We start from the raw sequence: 15,942 nt of genomic DNA on the forward strand, positions 1-15,942 counted from the left end.
TATATGTTTGAAATTACCACACAATTTTTTTTACATTTTTAACAAAAATTGCATAACAATGCAATGTATAAAAGATATAGTTAAACTACTATTTTTTTAAAAAAAATCCCTCTTCAAGCTAAGATATATATCAATGTTTAGTACATATTCTTACATATTTTATTTCCTGATATATTTTTTTTAATTACCTTCCTTCTTCATCCCACCACGAAAGCACTTTTTTAAGCGACAGTATCTGCACTGATTTCTCTTGTCCTTATCAACAATACATTGCCGGCTAAATCTGTTGGACAGAATCAAGGGTAAATATATTAGAGTACAAGTACAGGAGGATCCTGATTAGCACAAATGAAATAATTAATGGGCACTGTCAAAACAATGTCTTTGACTCTCAACCTTCGCCACTATTTTTTCTTTAATCAGACTTGAAACATTTCTCTTTGCCATTCTTCTAACAGGAATAATTCCTTCTGATGGGCAAGTAAAATCCCATTAGGTTATTCATCATCTACTGAAAGCAAGGCATATAAATTCCACTCTCGGTTTCACGAATGCTTAGGATAACTCTTTTGGTCTCCCTTTGATCTGTTCCTGCTGTTGAATATGATCAGGAGCAAAAAAACAAAAGAAATGAGTCCTGTTAGATCAGAATAAAGGCTTATCTACTTTAGCTGTTAGTTTCCAAGTGGTCAAAATGATGCTTCTATAAAATAGCCACTCAAAAGATTAAAGCATCGTCTCTCCATATTATGTGTACCACGATCTGGATCCAAGAGATATTACTTTTGATCAGAAAAGGTCCATTTATCTTTATTAATAGCAATTGATAAATATATCTTTTGAGCAAATTAATGAATTAATCTGTCAATGAGACTCTCTTCAGAATTAACAAATATTTCAAGCCAGAGACACATTGAGGCTACCTGTCCTGACATCATTATTTCATACTAGGACACTGTTATAAACTCATGTAAGAACAATGGGGAAAAGCAAAGCAGTTTCTTTAAATAATAAAAGAGACAGGAATATATCCTGATCAGAGAGAGAGTGAGATGGGGCTTTATCTACTGAATACCATTAGAGCATCATTTTGAGTAAGGAGTGGTATAAAAAGATGAGCTACTGTGTTTTAAATGAGCCAGTAAAACGAGGCACATACATAATCCTTGATTCACCATAAATGAAATCTCAAAAGATGTGTGCAAAAGACTCACCATTTTCCACAGCAACACATACAAATTGTGACTACTTGAGCCAGAAATTCAAGATAACAAATATCTTGAAAAGAAGACCTGAATCTACAATAGTAATAGTGGAGGCAAAAATACATTTTAACCTCGGCAGCAATCCTAGTCAACCTTCTCAAAAAAGGAGAAAAAGATAAAACAAAATGCCAGAGGGCACTTTGTAGCACAGATCTAGTCATACTTGAGGGGGAAAAAATAACAGAGATAGGAGAACTAAAAAATAAAACAAGGGACTCACAGTAAGGCAACAAGCACAGTAAGGCAACAAGAAGTAGTGAAAGCTGGCAGAGGAATAATTTCTGAAGATCAAAATCTATATTTAGTGCTACTTGGGAATAAAATGGAATGGAGTTTAACATTGGAAATTGGAATAAAATTGGAGTGGAGTTTAATATTAACATATCTCAGGGGTTGCCACAAAAAACAGGGAGTCAAACTATTTTCCAAAGCACTTGAGGGCAGGACCAGAAGCAATGGACAGAAACTAATCAAGGAGAGAAGCAACCTAGAACTAAAAAGAAATTTCCTGACAGCCAGAACAATTAATCAGTGGAAAGATTTGCCTCCAGAAATTGTAAATACTCCAACACTGGAAGTTTTAAAGAAAAGATTGGACAACCATTTGTCTGAAATGATATAGGATTTCCTGCCTAAACAGGGGATTGGACTAGAAGACCACCAGGGTCCCTTCCAACTCAGTTATTCTATTGTAAAGTTCTGTTAAAGAAGGTAATTCAAATTTCGTCTGCTAATCTCTACTCAGAATAGCTATTAAAGAAAGCTAATTTAAGGTATGTGTCTTGTTGGAATGAAGGCTCTTTGTCTCTTTATCTCCTGTCCTCCTGCAGCCAAATATATACAGTATATCCAATTCAGAAAAGGAAAAAACTGGCATTCGTTAAACATATTAATGCTAACCTGGCAGCCTTTCCCAATCTGTTTTTACCCAAATGTGTAGGCATTACAACTCTCACAATTTCCAGATAATATGAGTCTTAATATATCTATCTATGTGTCAAGTTAAAGACATAAATTCTAGGTATCCTCTATGTACAAATCCATGAAGATCTTTGCTTATCTTTTTTTCCAGTTTAATCACATTTTAAATACTTCAGTAAGCACCAAACACAATCCATATAATATATCTTGAACAATGTTATGGTTTTGCTAAATGAACTTTGAAGTGATCTTCAAGTCAATACTTCTTTTGGGTGTATATGTATTAGCAGTGCTTTTACCAGTTTTGAGTATTTTTTCACTTATGGCTCTTCTGTGAAAACTGGACTTTGACATTTATGACTTGGTTATCATGACATAATTACTGCAATCTGCTTTATGTGGGATGCCCTTGAGCATTCTTTGCAATGGAAAAGCAGGAAATATAATTAATAAATTAAAATTTATAACACCAATGACAAACCTGTTCAACAAACAGCATATTTTGAGGCTTAGTTCAAAGTGCTAGTTGACCTTGAAAGACTCAATACTTCAGATCATATGATTACCTTATTTATCTTTGCATGTTCTATGCAACAATATCCATTCATTCTCGTTGGGAACCTGCCAGCTGGGTTGAAGGAAGGGTCAAGCAAGGATCTAATTTGGAAACATTGCACAGCTACAAGTGACAAAAGCTTGATCTCACCCAAGATCCAGGAAGCTTTACCTTCTCATTCCCACAAAAAGGAAAGCAATTGGAAGAGATTCTTGTAACATAGGGAGAAGTCAATAAAATTGTTTAGGTGTGGCTCTGGTTGCTTGGGCCTGGTATGCTCCAAATACTGTAATCAGATATGTCATGGCATAGAGCATCTAGCTATGCAATCATTTCTGTACCCACTTTCTAGAATTATTCCAAGATATGTATGATGAAGGCCAGAACTACTCTAGAAAGCTTTCCTGAAAGACTCTGAAGCTCTTTGGCTTTACCAGTTTTAGTAATAATGGCTTAATTTCATATTTTAAGTTAGAATTTATGTTCTTTTTGTATGAACTCCCAAATCAAATATTTTTAATTATAGATACCAGGGACTGAGGTTGGTACCTTTCATACACAACTGTGTTATTGTGCCCTCACTTCCAATATTACTTTTTCTTTACCATATGCTCCATTCTGGGTTTGGAGGAAAGATAGAATAGAAATATGTCAACATAACACAGAGAAATAAGAAGTCCTTAGCAGTTATATTGCTCTCACCTGCAGCTGTAAACATGGCTCTTTCGTATGCTACGCCGGAAGAAACCTTTGCATCCATCACAACTAGAGGCACCATAATGCTTGCCAGTTGCTCGGTCCCCGCATATTGCACAAATGCCACCAATCACATTGTCAGTACTGTTCATGTTGAAAGGTTCTGCTGAGCAACTGCCTGAGGAAGGAGAAGAACAAAGTCTACAATTAGAAGATGAACACTGACTAGGGAAGAAAGAGAAACACAGCAGGGGGTTAAATGTTACCATCCTGAAGATTTTACAGCTCATCTTTTTTAATTTGCTCTTAGAATTTATTTTGTTTTATTAAAATTTATTAAATTTCTATACTATCTGTCTCAACTTAGTGATTCTGAGCAGTTTACAATAGCATAATTGAATCATACACAGGAAAAATGAATAAAAGTTTAGTTTAAAAACAGAGTTAAAAACAGGTCAAAACCTACAAGTGAAGATAAATGACTTAAAAAGACTAGGAGGTTAACAAGGCAGCGGGAGTAACTCTAGGGCACCAGCCATCCCCAGAGAATTATACTTTCATACCTCCATGCTTATTGGCAAAGCAAAGTCTTGATGCTCTTATGTTAAAGAACGAAAGAAGAGTGAGGATTCACCTCACCTCTGGAAGTGAAATGTTCCATAAGACAGTGCATCAGGTGAGAAGGCCCTTATCCTAGATCCCACCAGTTGAAACTGATAGCATGCCCTCCTGCTCGATTGGATGGGACAAGTATATGTAATTGGGACAAGATGGTTTCTCAGGTATACTGGTCCCATGTCCTGAATGAGCTTTAAAGGTGATTATCAACACCTTGAATTGGACTTGAAAGCAAACTGGCACCCAATGCAACTCACATAGCAGAGTAAATGCACTATCCTAGGGATACCCAAAACATTTGCAGTGCTGCTTTCTGCACCAGTTGCAGTTTCCAAATACTCTTCAAGACTAACCCCATGTGAATCACATTGGAGTAATCCATCTGGGAGATTACCAGAGTAATCCATGGGAGATTTAAAAGAGAGCTTCTCCATCTAGGAAAGGATGTAAGTGACACACAACCTGAAACTGAGCAAAGGTTCTCCTGGCCACAGATGCCACTTGCTCAGGTATTGTGAGTGCCGGAAGGCCTGCAGATTACACACCAGATTTGTCTAGGGCAGTACTGCAGATGTTTTTAGACCAAGGTACCTTTTACTATTGTACTTACCTTTGCTTTCTTTTGTGACAGGTATTCTACTCTATTTGCAGGTCTTTGTATTTTGTATTTGTCCTGTTGTTTATCTTTTATTTTGTTGTCTCAAGTATTGCAATGTCTATTTTCTAAACTTTTGTTTCCAGTACACATATTAATATTTACATTGGAATTATGTTGATCTTATACTAAATTTAGTTTATAATAGTTTATAACTAATCAAACTATATTAATGTAAGTGGAAAATACATTGCTTGAGTTGCTTATCTCTAATTCTGCCCACAATTTTGTTCATTCTTCCAATCTCTTGTTAAATCTCTTTCATTTGGTTAATCAGCAAGTCAAATATATGTGAAATATGGGTATATTTAAATAAATAAAATGAGTGCACCATTCAAAATAACCAGAACACATCTTCTCTGTTACTATTGACCATGATAATGAAAGGTCAACTCTATTTTTATTTTGCTATTTAATTTTGAAATACAGAATTATCCTTTTTAAAAAGTGCAACAATACTATTTAAGTTCCAACTAACATTACTGAATAACAAAGTAATTCAATCAAACATTTGTTCTTTTTTTGTCTCCTCTTACAGCCATATCTGCCTAATCTGCTTTATATCTGACTCAGTCATGATTGCATTGGAAGGAAAAAATAATATAGACATTTACAATTCAAATCCAACTAAAGTTAAAAGTTATTCTAATCAAATAGCAAGAAATTATCTCAACTAATTGCAAAGATTTACCATGGTTAATAAATGACTATTGTTTGCATACTGGAAATCTAGAAATAGGACTTTACAGCCTGTAAAATCTAAACAGACATAAGAATATTTTCCAGAGTAGCCTTTAATTCCATCACCCTAAATCCTGCTGTGCTACTTCATCATAATGGGGTGGGTGCTTATGTGAGGAATGCATGAAGAACTTTGGCTGTGTATGCTATATATTCCCATGTAGGGGTCGTTCCAGCTGCCCAGCAAAAGTGCACAAAAACCTATCCAGGGCAACAGTAACATAGAAAGATTCTATGGACAGATGATCACTTTAGTAACAATGGCAAAAACATTAAATTATACTGCATGGGAGAAGGCAATGGTAACTCATTCTTATATTTTACCAAGAAAATCATATGAACGGAAAATATAAAATGACTGATGATGTAGTGCCAGATGATGGGTCTCTCAGTTGGCTGGCACTTGACATGCTACCGAGGAAGAAACAAGGATCTATCAGAGATTGAATGGTGTTTATGATGTATCTAGATTAAAGCTTTCAGTTTGTCTAGTTGCTGATGGTGGCATATGGGGAAAGAAATGCCAAAGCTGCATAGATAGAATTCCTTTTAGGATCATAGAATGTAAGAAGCACGAATGCTCAACACAGTGAAAGATGAAATGAAACAACTACAAATTGATATCTTAGGCATCAGTGAATTGAGACAGGCTGAGATCAGACATTTTCAGTCAGAAAATCACACTGTTTATTACTTAAGACGTGAAAAACAAAGAAGAAACAAAGTTGATTTTATAGTTAGAAAGGGTACAGTAAGAACACTACTTGTCTACAAAGCAATCAATGGCCAAATAATATTGATTCGACTTGTGGACAACCCTTTAATATGACAATCATTCAAGTTTAAGCTCCAAATGTGCCAACCACCGATGCAGAAAAAGAGGAGGTTAATGATCAAGTTCAATGTTAAATTGACCAAACGTGCAACCATGATGTGCTGCTTGTGATTGGAGACTGAATACCAAAGTTGGAGCATGAAAGTGTAAAATGTAGTTGGATTGCATAGCTTAGGAAACCAAAATGAATCAGGAGACTAACTTCACAATTTCTGCCACTCCAATGATTTCTTCATAGCCAACAACCAAAATAATGCCTTTACACATGAATAACACCAGCTGTAGTACATGGAAATCAAATTGATTGTATTGCTGCTAAAAGGAGGTGCAGGAGACAATAATAGCATCAAAGACACAGTCAGGTACTGACTCTGGAACAGACAATGAATTGCTCATGTGTAAGTTCCAAGTTAAACTAAAGAATAAAGCCAGTCAGTTTTCATATGATCTTGAACTTATACTTACCATTTTTCAAAGAAAATATCAGGAATTGTTCTGAAATTTGGAACTTCATCGATAGAAAACCATAGAAGTTATGGGTTTAACTTTAAAAAGTTATTAACAGATTAAGCAAGATTTATAAAATCATTAAGAGACTAAAAAAGACATAAGACACTGCCATAAATGAAGAAAGAGAAGAAAGCAAATTGGATATCAGAACATGAAATTGCCAAGAATGAAAGCCAAAGCCAAGAGAACACAAAACCTCAAAAAAGGAACTTAATAGTTTCAGAGAGGTCTTAGAAAAAAACAAGAAGCTGTGGAATGTTGTCAGAAAAATGAGAATCCCAGAACATCTTATTATTATCTTCATAGGAAACCTATATACAGGTCTGGAAGCCACATTTTGGACAGAACATGATGAAACAGATTTGCTCAGGTTGCCAAAGGAACGTGACAAAGCTGCATATTCTCCCCACAGTTGTTCAAACTATACAATGAACATATACTGAAGGAATTTGAATTGGAAGATGGGCATGATTTTAATAATGGAAGAATAAACATCAATGATCTGCACTATGTTGATAACACTACCTCACTAGGTAAAATTTCTGCAGATTCTACTAATAAAAGTTAAGGAGCAAGTGAAAAATGGGGCTAATATTAAATAAAATATCAAACTAATGGCAACAGTTAGAACACCAAGCCTTATAATTAACAATGAAGATATCAAAATGGGGAATACCTTCTGCCTTTTAAGATCAACTATCAACAGTTATGAAACAAGCAGTCAAGAAATCAGCTACAAATTAGCACATGCAAGAGGAGACATAATCTGTGATCAGAATCGTGCAAGAAGTGGTATTCCTTGTGACATTCTATAGCAGCAAAATTGGGCTTTGAAGAAAGAAGATAGGAAAAGTATTGCCATAATCTCCCGGTTGGAAATATACTTGAGAATCCCGGTGACAGCCAACAAAACAAATGGACAAAAGCATTAAATCACTCACTTCAAAGTTCTTACCCAAGGCAAGAATGACTAGGCTTAAATTACCCTACTTTGAACACTTATGCAAAGACTTAAATCTTCAGAAAAGTCTCTAATGCTAGGAAAGAGTGGCCTCCATCCACATGATAGATATATTATACTGGTAGGGTTTTTTGATTCCTATAATATGTAAATTTATCAAATTATTTCAATAAATTATTTTTACTGTATGTTTTGTTTTATTATTTCCTAGAAGGTTCATTACAGATGAATATCTTACATAGCTCTCATATTCATCTAATACAGTTCCCAAAATGTAAGTCAATTGTATAAAAGTCTTACCAATTACATAAATAGGATTAATCCATTATTGGTAGGATTTATTGATAGGTTGTATCTTATAAACCTTTCAACAATCAAAGCTCTATTAATTTGTTAGCATAGATTTACTCAGGAATATTAAACAAAATCTAAATAAAAAAACATTTTGACAAAAATACTTTTTAAACCCATCATCTGAATTACCTGGTCTCCTTTACTTTGTCATCCATTCATAAATGCAATAATTCAAACTCACCATTGCCATTGTACAACACCTGTATGGTTTCAAATTCTAAATTAGCATAACTTGGATCTAAGACTTCAGAGTAATTTGCCATATCCATGTTCAGAATTGGGTCTGAGACTCTCATTACTGTATATGAATCTGAAAAACGTCCGTTTCTCCAGTACAGAAAATGCAGTGGACACTTGTTTTCCCTTGGCCTCAGTGACTGATAATCAAAATATTAACTGTCATTGCATAACATAGCACAATGGGTGGAGTTATCATACTAATTCAGCATTTCTTATTCTACTTCTAGCTTTCCCCTTTTTTATTATACACCTTTACAAACTTTTACACACGCCTACGCAACCCTGTGTTTATCATTGAGTTTGTAAGTTGCAAAAACATGGAACCGTTCTCAGTCACAGCCCGTAAAACGTTTGTTACATAGCAGCAGCTTCACAATACCACCATAAGAAATGTGAGTGGTTAAAATATCTGGATCCTACTTGTGTGGAGATGTACTATAAATGCTTCTATTTCCATGGTTACTCTAGGTTTTACCTAGAAGAGAAAGGAAAAGCGTGCGAGACCTTTCCCTCTCAAAAGAAAAAATAAGTATTTGTTCAAATAAACTTAGGACAAAAAGGCTCTTATTTTAACATTTTCTTTAAAAAAAGTAACGGGTTTGCTTCATTGTTAGTACATCTATTCTATAAATATAAACTTACAATATGCATCTACAACTAGATCCTGAAATCAGAATCCCAGTGCCATGTTCTGTGAATATTTATCAACAGATTACAATGCCCAAAGACTAAGCAATTCATTACTTGGCAATGTACTTTCTGTAGAATACAGTCTCCTTAAAGAGCTGTAAAACTAATTCATTGCATCTCATTAATAGTTAACATGGTATTCTGAACCTTGTTCAAAGAAAAAAGAGTCTCAGATATCTGAAGTTGTTAATCAAACAAGTATTAACTATCCAATGAGCATAGAAATATTTTTCAGTCTTTCATTTGTCCATTTATTTCATCAAATATAATATTGAGTGAGCTACCAGTACTTATTAAGTAAGAGTACTGGAATCATATTAACCCAAAAGCTTCATTATGGACAAAAAATCCTGCTTAATTTTGAATTGGAATGATTCTGGCTTCAACCAACAAACTCATTACCACCTTGCTCTACACAAAAAAAGAAACAGTGACTTGCCCGCAAAAAGTGTGTACAGCATAATAATAATACAATATATAAAACTCTAACTACCACAGAGTACAAACTACAATAACTGCCGTTTCTTGGAAAATTTTTGCATTATACTACTTTAAAATGAAGAATATATATGCAGTACATAACAATGTTTTGTTAAAAAAAACTAGTTGGTTGATAAGAACGCTATCAGAAAGCATTCCAACATTATCAATGAAAGGTCTTTGTGTGCTAATTATCCTGTGTTCTTATTACATTTAATCATGTATATGGATCATGATATAAAACTGAAAACAAACTAATAAAAATCAAGGTTACTTCTCAGCATACCATCTGAGAAAATCAAATTAAGCAGCAATTGACAGTTCTAAGATTGACATGTTACAATTTGGCCCTGAGTATCTCTTTCAAAAAGACATTTGTCACCTCCTCACCAAAGGAACACTTCCAGATCAATTAAACCTCCTGACTGAAGAATAGTTAGGTAAGTAGTTGTTCATTAATAATCAGTAATTCAAAACTCGTGCTTGATTATGAACGTTTTATATAGATGATTAGATAAGTTCTACAAACATCTTATCCATGAGAAACATACAATTTCATAATAAAGTTTCCCTAAGAGAGATAGGACAGTTGTTACAGTGATAATTACAGTTACATGTGTCATTATGGAGCACAATGTTAAAAATCCAGATTGGAGTTGGCATTCCAAAAAGTATACTAAAACGTAATTGGATTAATTCCAATAATATTCTTAATCAAAGGTCAGTTCTTATAACATGAATAGTCGAAGTCATTGGCAGATCACTTGTACAATATGTTCAGACTCATTGCTAATTCTGAATTTTTTCTTTTTTCTATTCCAGAAAGCCTCACTGAAAGCAATAATTTATTTCTCAGTAGTTCTGTACAATAGTTTTCTCCTACCTGTTAATTTCTAGATTACAACTTCCTGGATTTTCAGCATTTGTAGAGACTAATAGGTTGGGGAGATTTGATATGCAGGATTGCAGAAAAAAGAAGTCACAACAGAAAATATAGTTTGTCTGGATTATCCTTCTACATTTATTGAGTTGGGACTTGGAAAACCTGCTTGCAGATGCTCTGGTCCTTTTCTGGCAGATAATATCAGAAAGTGGTGGTTAAAGAGTGCAAAATTGCAGCCTCTGGTGGCTCTCAGGATTCCAGCTGGTCTTTGATGGTATTTAACACCATCACAATAAGGCTGAAGATATTAGGTTTCTGAACCAAAGTCATGTTTGATGACAGTAGACAAATAGACAAAAATGTGATGGTTCACTGGTTAATTCAAAGTCAGATACAAGAAGAAATTCAGACTGAGTGGATTGAGTCATATTCTACTTGAAGTCAAAGCCTTGAACATCGATGCTCAGATAAGGTTGATGTCCAAATTGGGAGGGGGGGTGTCTTCAAGCTGGGTGTTGATTCCTGGAGACTGCCTGAAGTTTTCTTGACAAGATTTTGCCACACTGCCTTCTTCCTAGGATTGAGAGAGCGTGACAGGGCAAAGTCAGCCAGCTGGCTTCATTCCTAAAGTGGGACTAGAACTGATGGTCTTTCAATTTCTAGCTTGTGCCTTAACTGCTACACCAAACTGGCAGTCTTAGCCAGAAATACATTTGCACAGATAAAATTATTGTGCCTTCTGTGCGCTTGTTCTGTTGTGTCTGACTATAATGACACATTGGAGTCCTGTGAAAAGCTCAGTAATAGAACAGACTTTGAAAAGAATCTCAGCTGGTTCAAAATGTGTGATTGATATCTGGGAGTGATTGCTCTCCTGTGATTCCTTGTTAAAACAATTCCACTGCATATTGTTCTATATATGAACACAATGCACAATGCTGCTTATAAACTATAAATCCCTGTGCAACTGGGGGTCAATATACCTGAACTATCACAGTCTCTCTCTCTTATGAATTTGTCTTTGATGGTTTTTGGGAGAGGCCTTCTCTGAATTTCTGCCCAATGTAGCAGAATTGAAAGAGATGACACTCAGAAATTATGCAGCAAGGGAAAAGGGGATGGGAAGCAAGGCCATTGTTATAAGCCCCCCTAAAGATTCAGTTTTATCAAGTTCCTTTTTCTCTGAATTATAGCACAAACAGTCCTGGTAAGTACTACAATTTAACTTAGAATTTAATAAATCTAGTGAGTGAGCTTGGCTATTTGGTCTGTCTTCATTTTTCCCCTTTGATATCATACATTTTTTTTGTTTATAAGCCTGTGGGTGAATAATCTTCTATTTCATTAATTTGATTAAAATTGCTCTGGGGGCATTTTTAGATGAAGAGTGGAATGAAAATGCCTTAAAGAAATAAACGATCAGATGGCATTATATATTGGTAGTTGGTTTTCTCTCCACTTCCCACATATACTTTCTCTTAATACTTTTTGACAATTTCTCTTTCTGTTTTGAAAATCTTTGGTGTGTATTCTTTTTTTATACATCAGTTTCTGATTTTTTTAACAAATGTCATAGAAATATTTGCATATTTGTTCATAAGCATTTCTCTTAATTCCCATAAATTTTGGGCTTTAACTTAATAGAAGATTATATTTTTCACCACTTCCTTTTTTAATATGTGGCTTTTAATATTTATATTTTCTATATGCTTTTAATATATCTTATATTGGATGCATTTGACATTTAGAACACCGCATCACAGGTTACTGATATACAGTATGTGAAGAACAAAAAGTGGTTCTAATCAATGTATCTTAGATGTAAATGTAGCTTTTGCATCTAAATATGTACAGAATAAAATTATCCCCCACCCCCTTTATCATTTTTCCAAGTCAATACTCACTCCTTCTCTTTCCCTAAGATTTCAAGGTGAAAAAGTATCCTTTTGCTGTACACTGTTTTCAAGTGTAAATCACTGGAAGAAGCAACCCTTTGGTTCCTTCCAAACTTAGCTCCCCATGAATCTACCATCATTTAGATAGGGGGGTTTTGTTCTTTAACAAAGAAAGCAGCTGATGCTTACCTTTGGAAATGTGGTTGCTTCCACCACGCAGGCAATACAAGATTCAAAAATTAGCAATTATTTTATTTAAAAAACTATCAGTCCTTCCTAACGAAATGTAAACTCCGTAGATATACACATATAACATAAATGCAGTTAATTGTGAGACTACTTTATATTGGCAGCTTTACTTATTATATAAAGAAGGTGTATCTAATACACCACATCTTGTTTTATGATCCTGTGGTCCAAAAAATCAATTCTGCTTCATAACCAGAAGAAAATTTGTGACTGAAATATAGAATTCATTGATAAAACTCATCTGCATTTTTAAAAGTAAATTGCTTAATTTAATTCTAACATGGGCTCATTTTACATTATCCTGCAGCTTGCTGTATTTCTAGATATAGAGATGTGTGGTGAGCTTCATGGCCGGTGAGGCAAGTGCAAAAGCCCTGCCGAAGCCCCGGTGCCGCGTCCGCCATAGAGCGGGACCGGGTTGGGACTTTAAAGTCCTGCTGCCGGGGCCCTGAAGTGGAGGCCCGCTCATCTCACCGGTCGGCGTGCGCTTGTTCCGTGAGGGAGAAGAGGGCGAGTGCTCAGGTCCTCCCCGGGGAGCGGCTGCAGCGGCTCCTGCGGTCCCTTGGCTGAGAAAGCGCTCACTCGGCGGCGGTCGCGGTGGCAGCTCTTGGCACCCATTGGCCGAGCGAGAGGGGCAGGAAGTTTGGGAAGCATGGCCTCTTCCCTAGCATGGCCCTCCAGCTGCGCGGGGCGGGGGCAGGGAGGAGGGTAGGTGAGTGATTGCCAGTCTGGGCTCTCCTCCCCCCCCGCACTCACTCACTTACACACTCACTCCCTCACACACACACACACCAAGCACACCCAAAAAACCCAGGCGTGCACCTCTTGCCACCCTCAGTCATACCAGTTTCTCGCTTTTGCACTCCACAAAGGTAGGCAGGCAGGCAGCCCCTCCCTCCCTCCCTCCCTCCCTGCTCCTCACGGTTCACCTGGTCGAGATCAAGGTCTATCTCCAAGCACCGGTCTATAAAGCAGACATTTTGGCGCCAGCGATTTGTTGAAGGTGGAGGGTTGAAAGGAGAGAGCGAGAGAGCGAAAGAGAGAGAAGGGGGAAAAACTCAGCCACAGGCAACTCTTGGAGGTTAACTCTGCCTTATCTTGGACTCAAACAAGGACGCGTCTTACAGGCTTTGAAAGACTCGCCTTTTACAGAGTCCTTGACTTCAACCCCCCCACCCCCCCGAAAGTTTCTACTACAGGCAGCCATGCCGTCCGAGCGCCTACAGAGGGCCACCCGCGACTTGACACGTGCCTGAGGGCCAAAAAGGCAGCACGCCGTTCCCACTTACCTTCTGCTTGGGTGGTGGGGAGGATGCTGCGTTTTCAGTCCCGAAGGTCTCTTTCCCCTTCTACCCCTCCCGAATGATGAATGTATGTTGCTTGCTATTTTATTACATGTTTTGTCCTAATGTCTGTATTCCCCCTTCCCAGTTTTTGTGTGAGCCGCCCTGAGTCCCCTCAGGGAAAAGGGCGGCCTACAAATTCTAATAAAATTCTAAAAAATTCTAAAAATTCTACCCCATCCGGGGTGGTAGAATCCCAAACCCAGCCAGCTGAGTCAAAGCCCACCGCAGTCAAGGCTGTTGCTCCGAAGCCTCCAGGAGCGCCAGCTCCTTTGCAAAAAAATAAACTGAGCGGTGGGAGGGAAGGCGGTCCCTCGAGCCTGAAGTTTGCTTGAAGAACTGACTCCTCCCGGACTCGGCTCTCGTGCGGTCTCTTCTGACAAGAGCGAAATAACCCGCCCAACGTAAGCCTGCTCAACTGCAAGGCATGATTCGCTGCTCCCAGATCAGGAGGCGGGAGAATCACGTGCCTCCTTTGCATATGAATTTTTTTGCTTTTTAACCCTTGCTTAACTCTTAAAAGGCGAAAAATTCCTTATGCAAAGGAGGCCCATAGTTCTCTTGCCTCCCCCTACAGTTAACATTAAGCAGACTCAAAGTCACTGTGACTTGGAGTCTGGCAGCAACTACCTTGGCCTTTTTAATTATTTTTAAAAAATTCTTTAAAATTCTTTCCTTTTCCTCGTGAGACTGGTGAGGCCCCGCCTCTCCTGCCTCTAGTGACTGCACGTCCATGTCTAGATACCTCTATGTTAGTCCAATATGTAAACAAAATATAGTGGTCCCCAAATACGATTGTTTCACCATGGTTAAAAAAATCACTCTCTTTTTGAAATGATGATCAACTGCTCAATATTTTTCAATTCGGAAACATTATGGCATGATATCATTAGCTATAAATTTGTGCTTTTAAACAGGCAGCACAGACCACTATAGTCAGGAATAGACAGATTGAGAGGAAATCGCACAATGTACCAGAGCAATGATCCTTTTCTTGTCTGATCACTTATGCAGCCTTTTTAACCAGCAGGCAATCTTAACATAGTAGAGATTTCTCACTCTGACCTTCTTGGCATTTTTCTTTCTCGCTTTTACCATTCTGGACATTTCCAAGAGTCTTCAGTTGTCTGGAAATATGTACAACTAACCTTCCTTAAATAATGTTGATACTTCTAAATACCATTCCTGTCTATGAGCTCTGAAGAGGTTTGAGGGAGAATATTGACCAATATGATCAAGATTTGAGTTCTCGGTGCTTCTCTCTTATCATCCAAAATATCAGGTTGCCAGAATTTTGGGTACATCCTTGGAAGGCTATATTGGATATATTCTGAAAGGACAGAGGTTCAAACAATTCCAAGAATGCAAGCTATAGTCACATTATGACAGTGATTTACTATACCCAACCTCTATGGAAATTTATTAGGATTGCACAAGATCAACAGAAGAATTATGCAGCTGTGCAATATTGTTACAATTGTTACAAGTATTATGTAGTTCACACATCTTTCTTTTAGTGCTGTTGAATTGTTATGGCTGTAATTAGTTAATATAAACCTGGTGTGAACCAGTGATTCAGAATACCAAGAACTAGTTTTCCTTTTATCTGCATCAATTTGGGGGAGTTGGTGCCTGAATATTAATGTGTTCACAACTTTCTAATTTATAACGTATTCATTTATTTCTTTATTAAAATTAGAAAACTGCTCTCCAAAGAGGAGTTTATAATACATTACATTATTATAATATAATATAATAGTTGTAATACATTAAAAAACAACTTTTTAAATATTCATTAAATTCTATCACAGAATAAACAAAATTATTTAAATATTCAAATAATAAAAGCAGAAACCAGAATAGTTGAAAAGGCTCTGTGAAACATATATATCTTAAATTTGTGCATTAATCGATTTAATGCTCTGAAGGAAGAAAAAGGCTTTTGTTTGGCATCAAGAAAATGGTAAATATGGTGCCAGGAATACTTCAATAAAAATACTTCAAAGTCAATGGGTCTACTACAGATTATTTCCACTTCCTCACCATATCT

The 15,942-nt window shown here is 36.6% G+C and overlaps 1 protein-coding gene across 3 annotated transcripts in view; it reads right to left on the bottom strand.

The window, feature by feature from the left end:
- The window catches only part of HNF4G (hepatocyte nuclear factor 4 gamma), a 69,254-nt gene that overhangs the window by 21,227 nt on the left and 32,085 nt on the right, over window positions 1-15,942 (bottom strand). Inside the window, exons 1-3 of one of the 3 annotated variants that reach the window (XM_014055904.2) lie at window positions 8,294-8,504; window positions 3,445-3,616; window positions 189-283 (exon numbers count right to left, since the gene is read on the bottom strand). In XM_014055904.2, coding sequence (XP_013911379.2) covers window positions 189-283; window positions 3,445-3,616; window positions 8,294-8,408 — 382 coding nt within the window. In that variant the 5' untranslated portion in view covers window positions 8,409-8,504. Of the gene's footprint in view, window positions 1-188; window positions 284-3,444; window positions 3,617-8,293; window positions 8,505-15,942 lie in introns of those variants that run through there. The other 2 variants (XM_014055905.2, XM_087706937.1) reach the window with 2 other exon arrangements.

The sequence above is a fragment of the Thamnophis sirtalis genome, unplaced genomic scaffold, assembly GCF_051295495.1.
Source record: "Thamnophis sirtalis isolate CommonGarterSnake01/CBP01778 unplaced genomic scaffold, rThaSir2_p1.2 scaffold_2, whole genome shotgun sequence".
In the NCBI taxonomy this organism is placed as follows: Eukaryota; Metazoa; Chordata; class Lepidosauria; order Squamata; family Natricidae; genus Thamnophis; species Thamnophis sirtalis.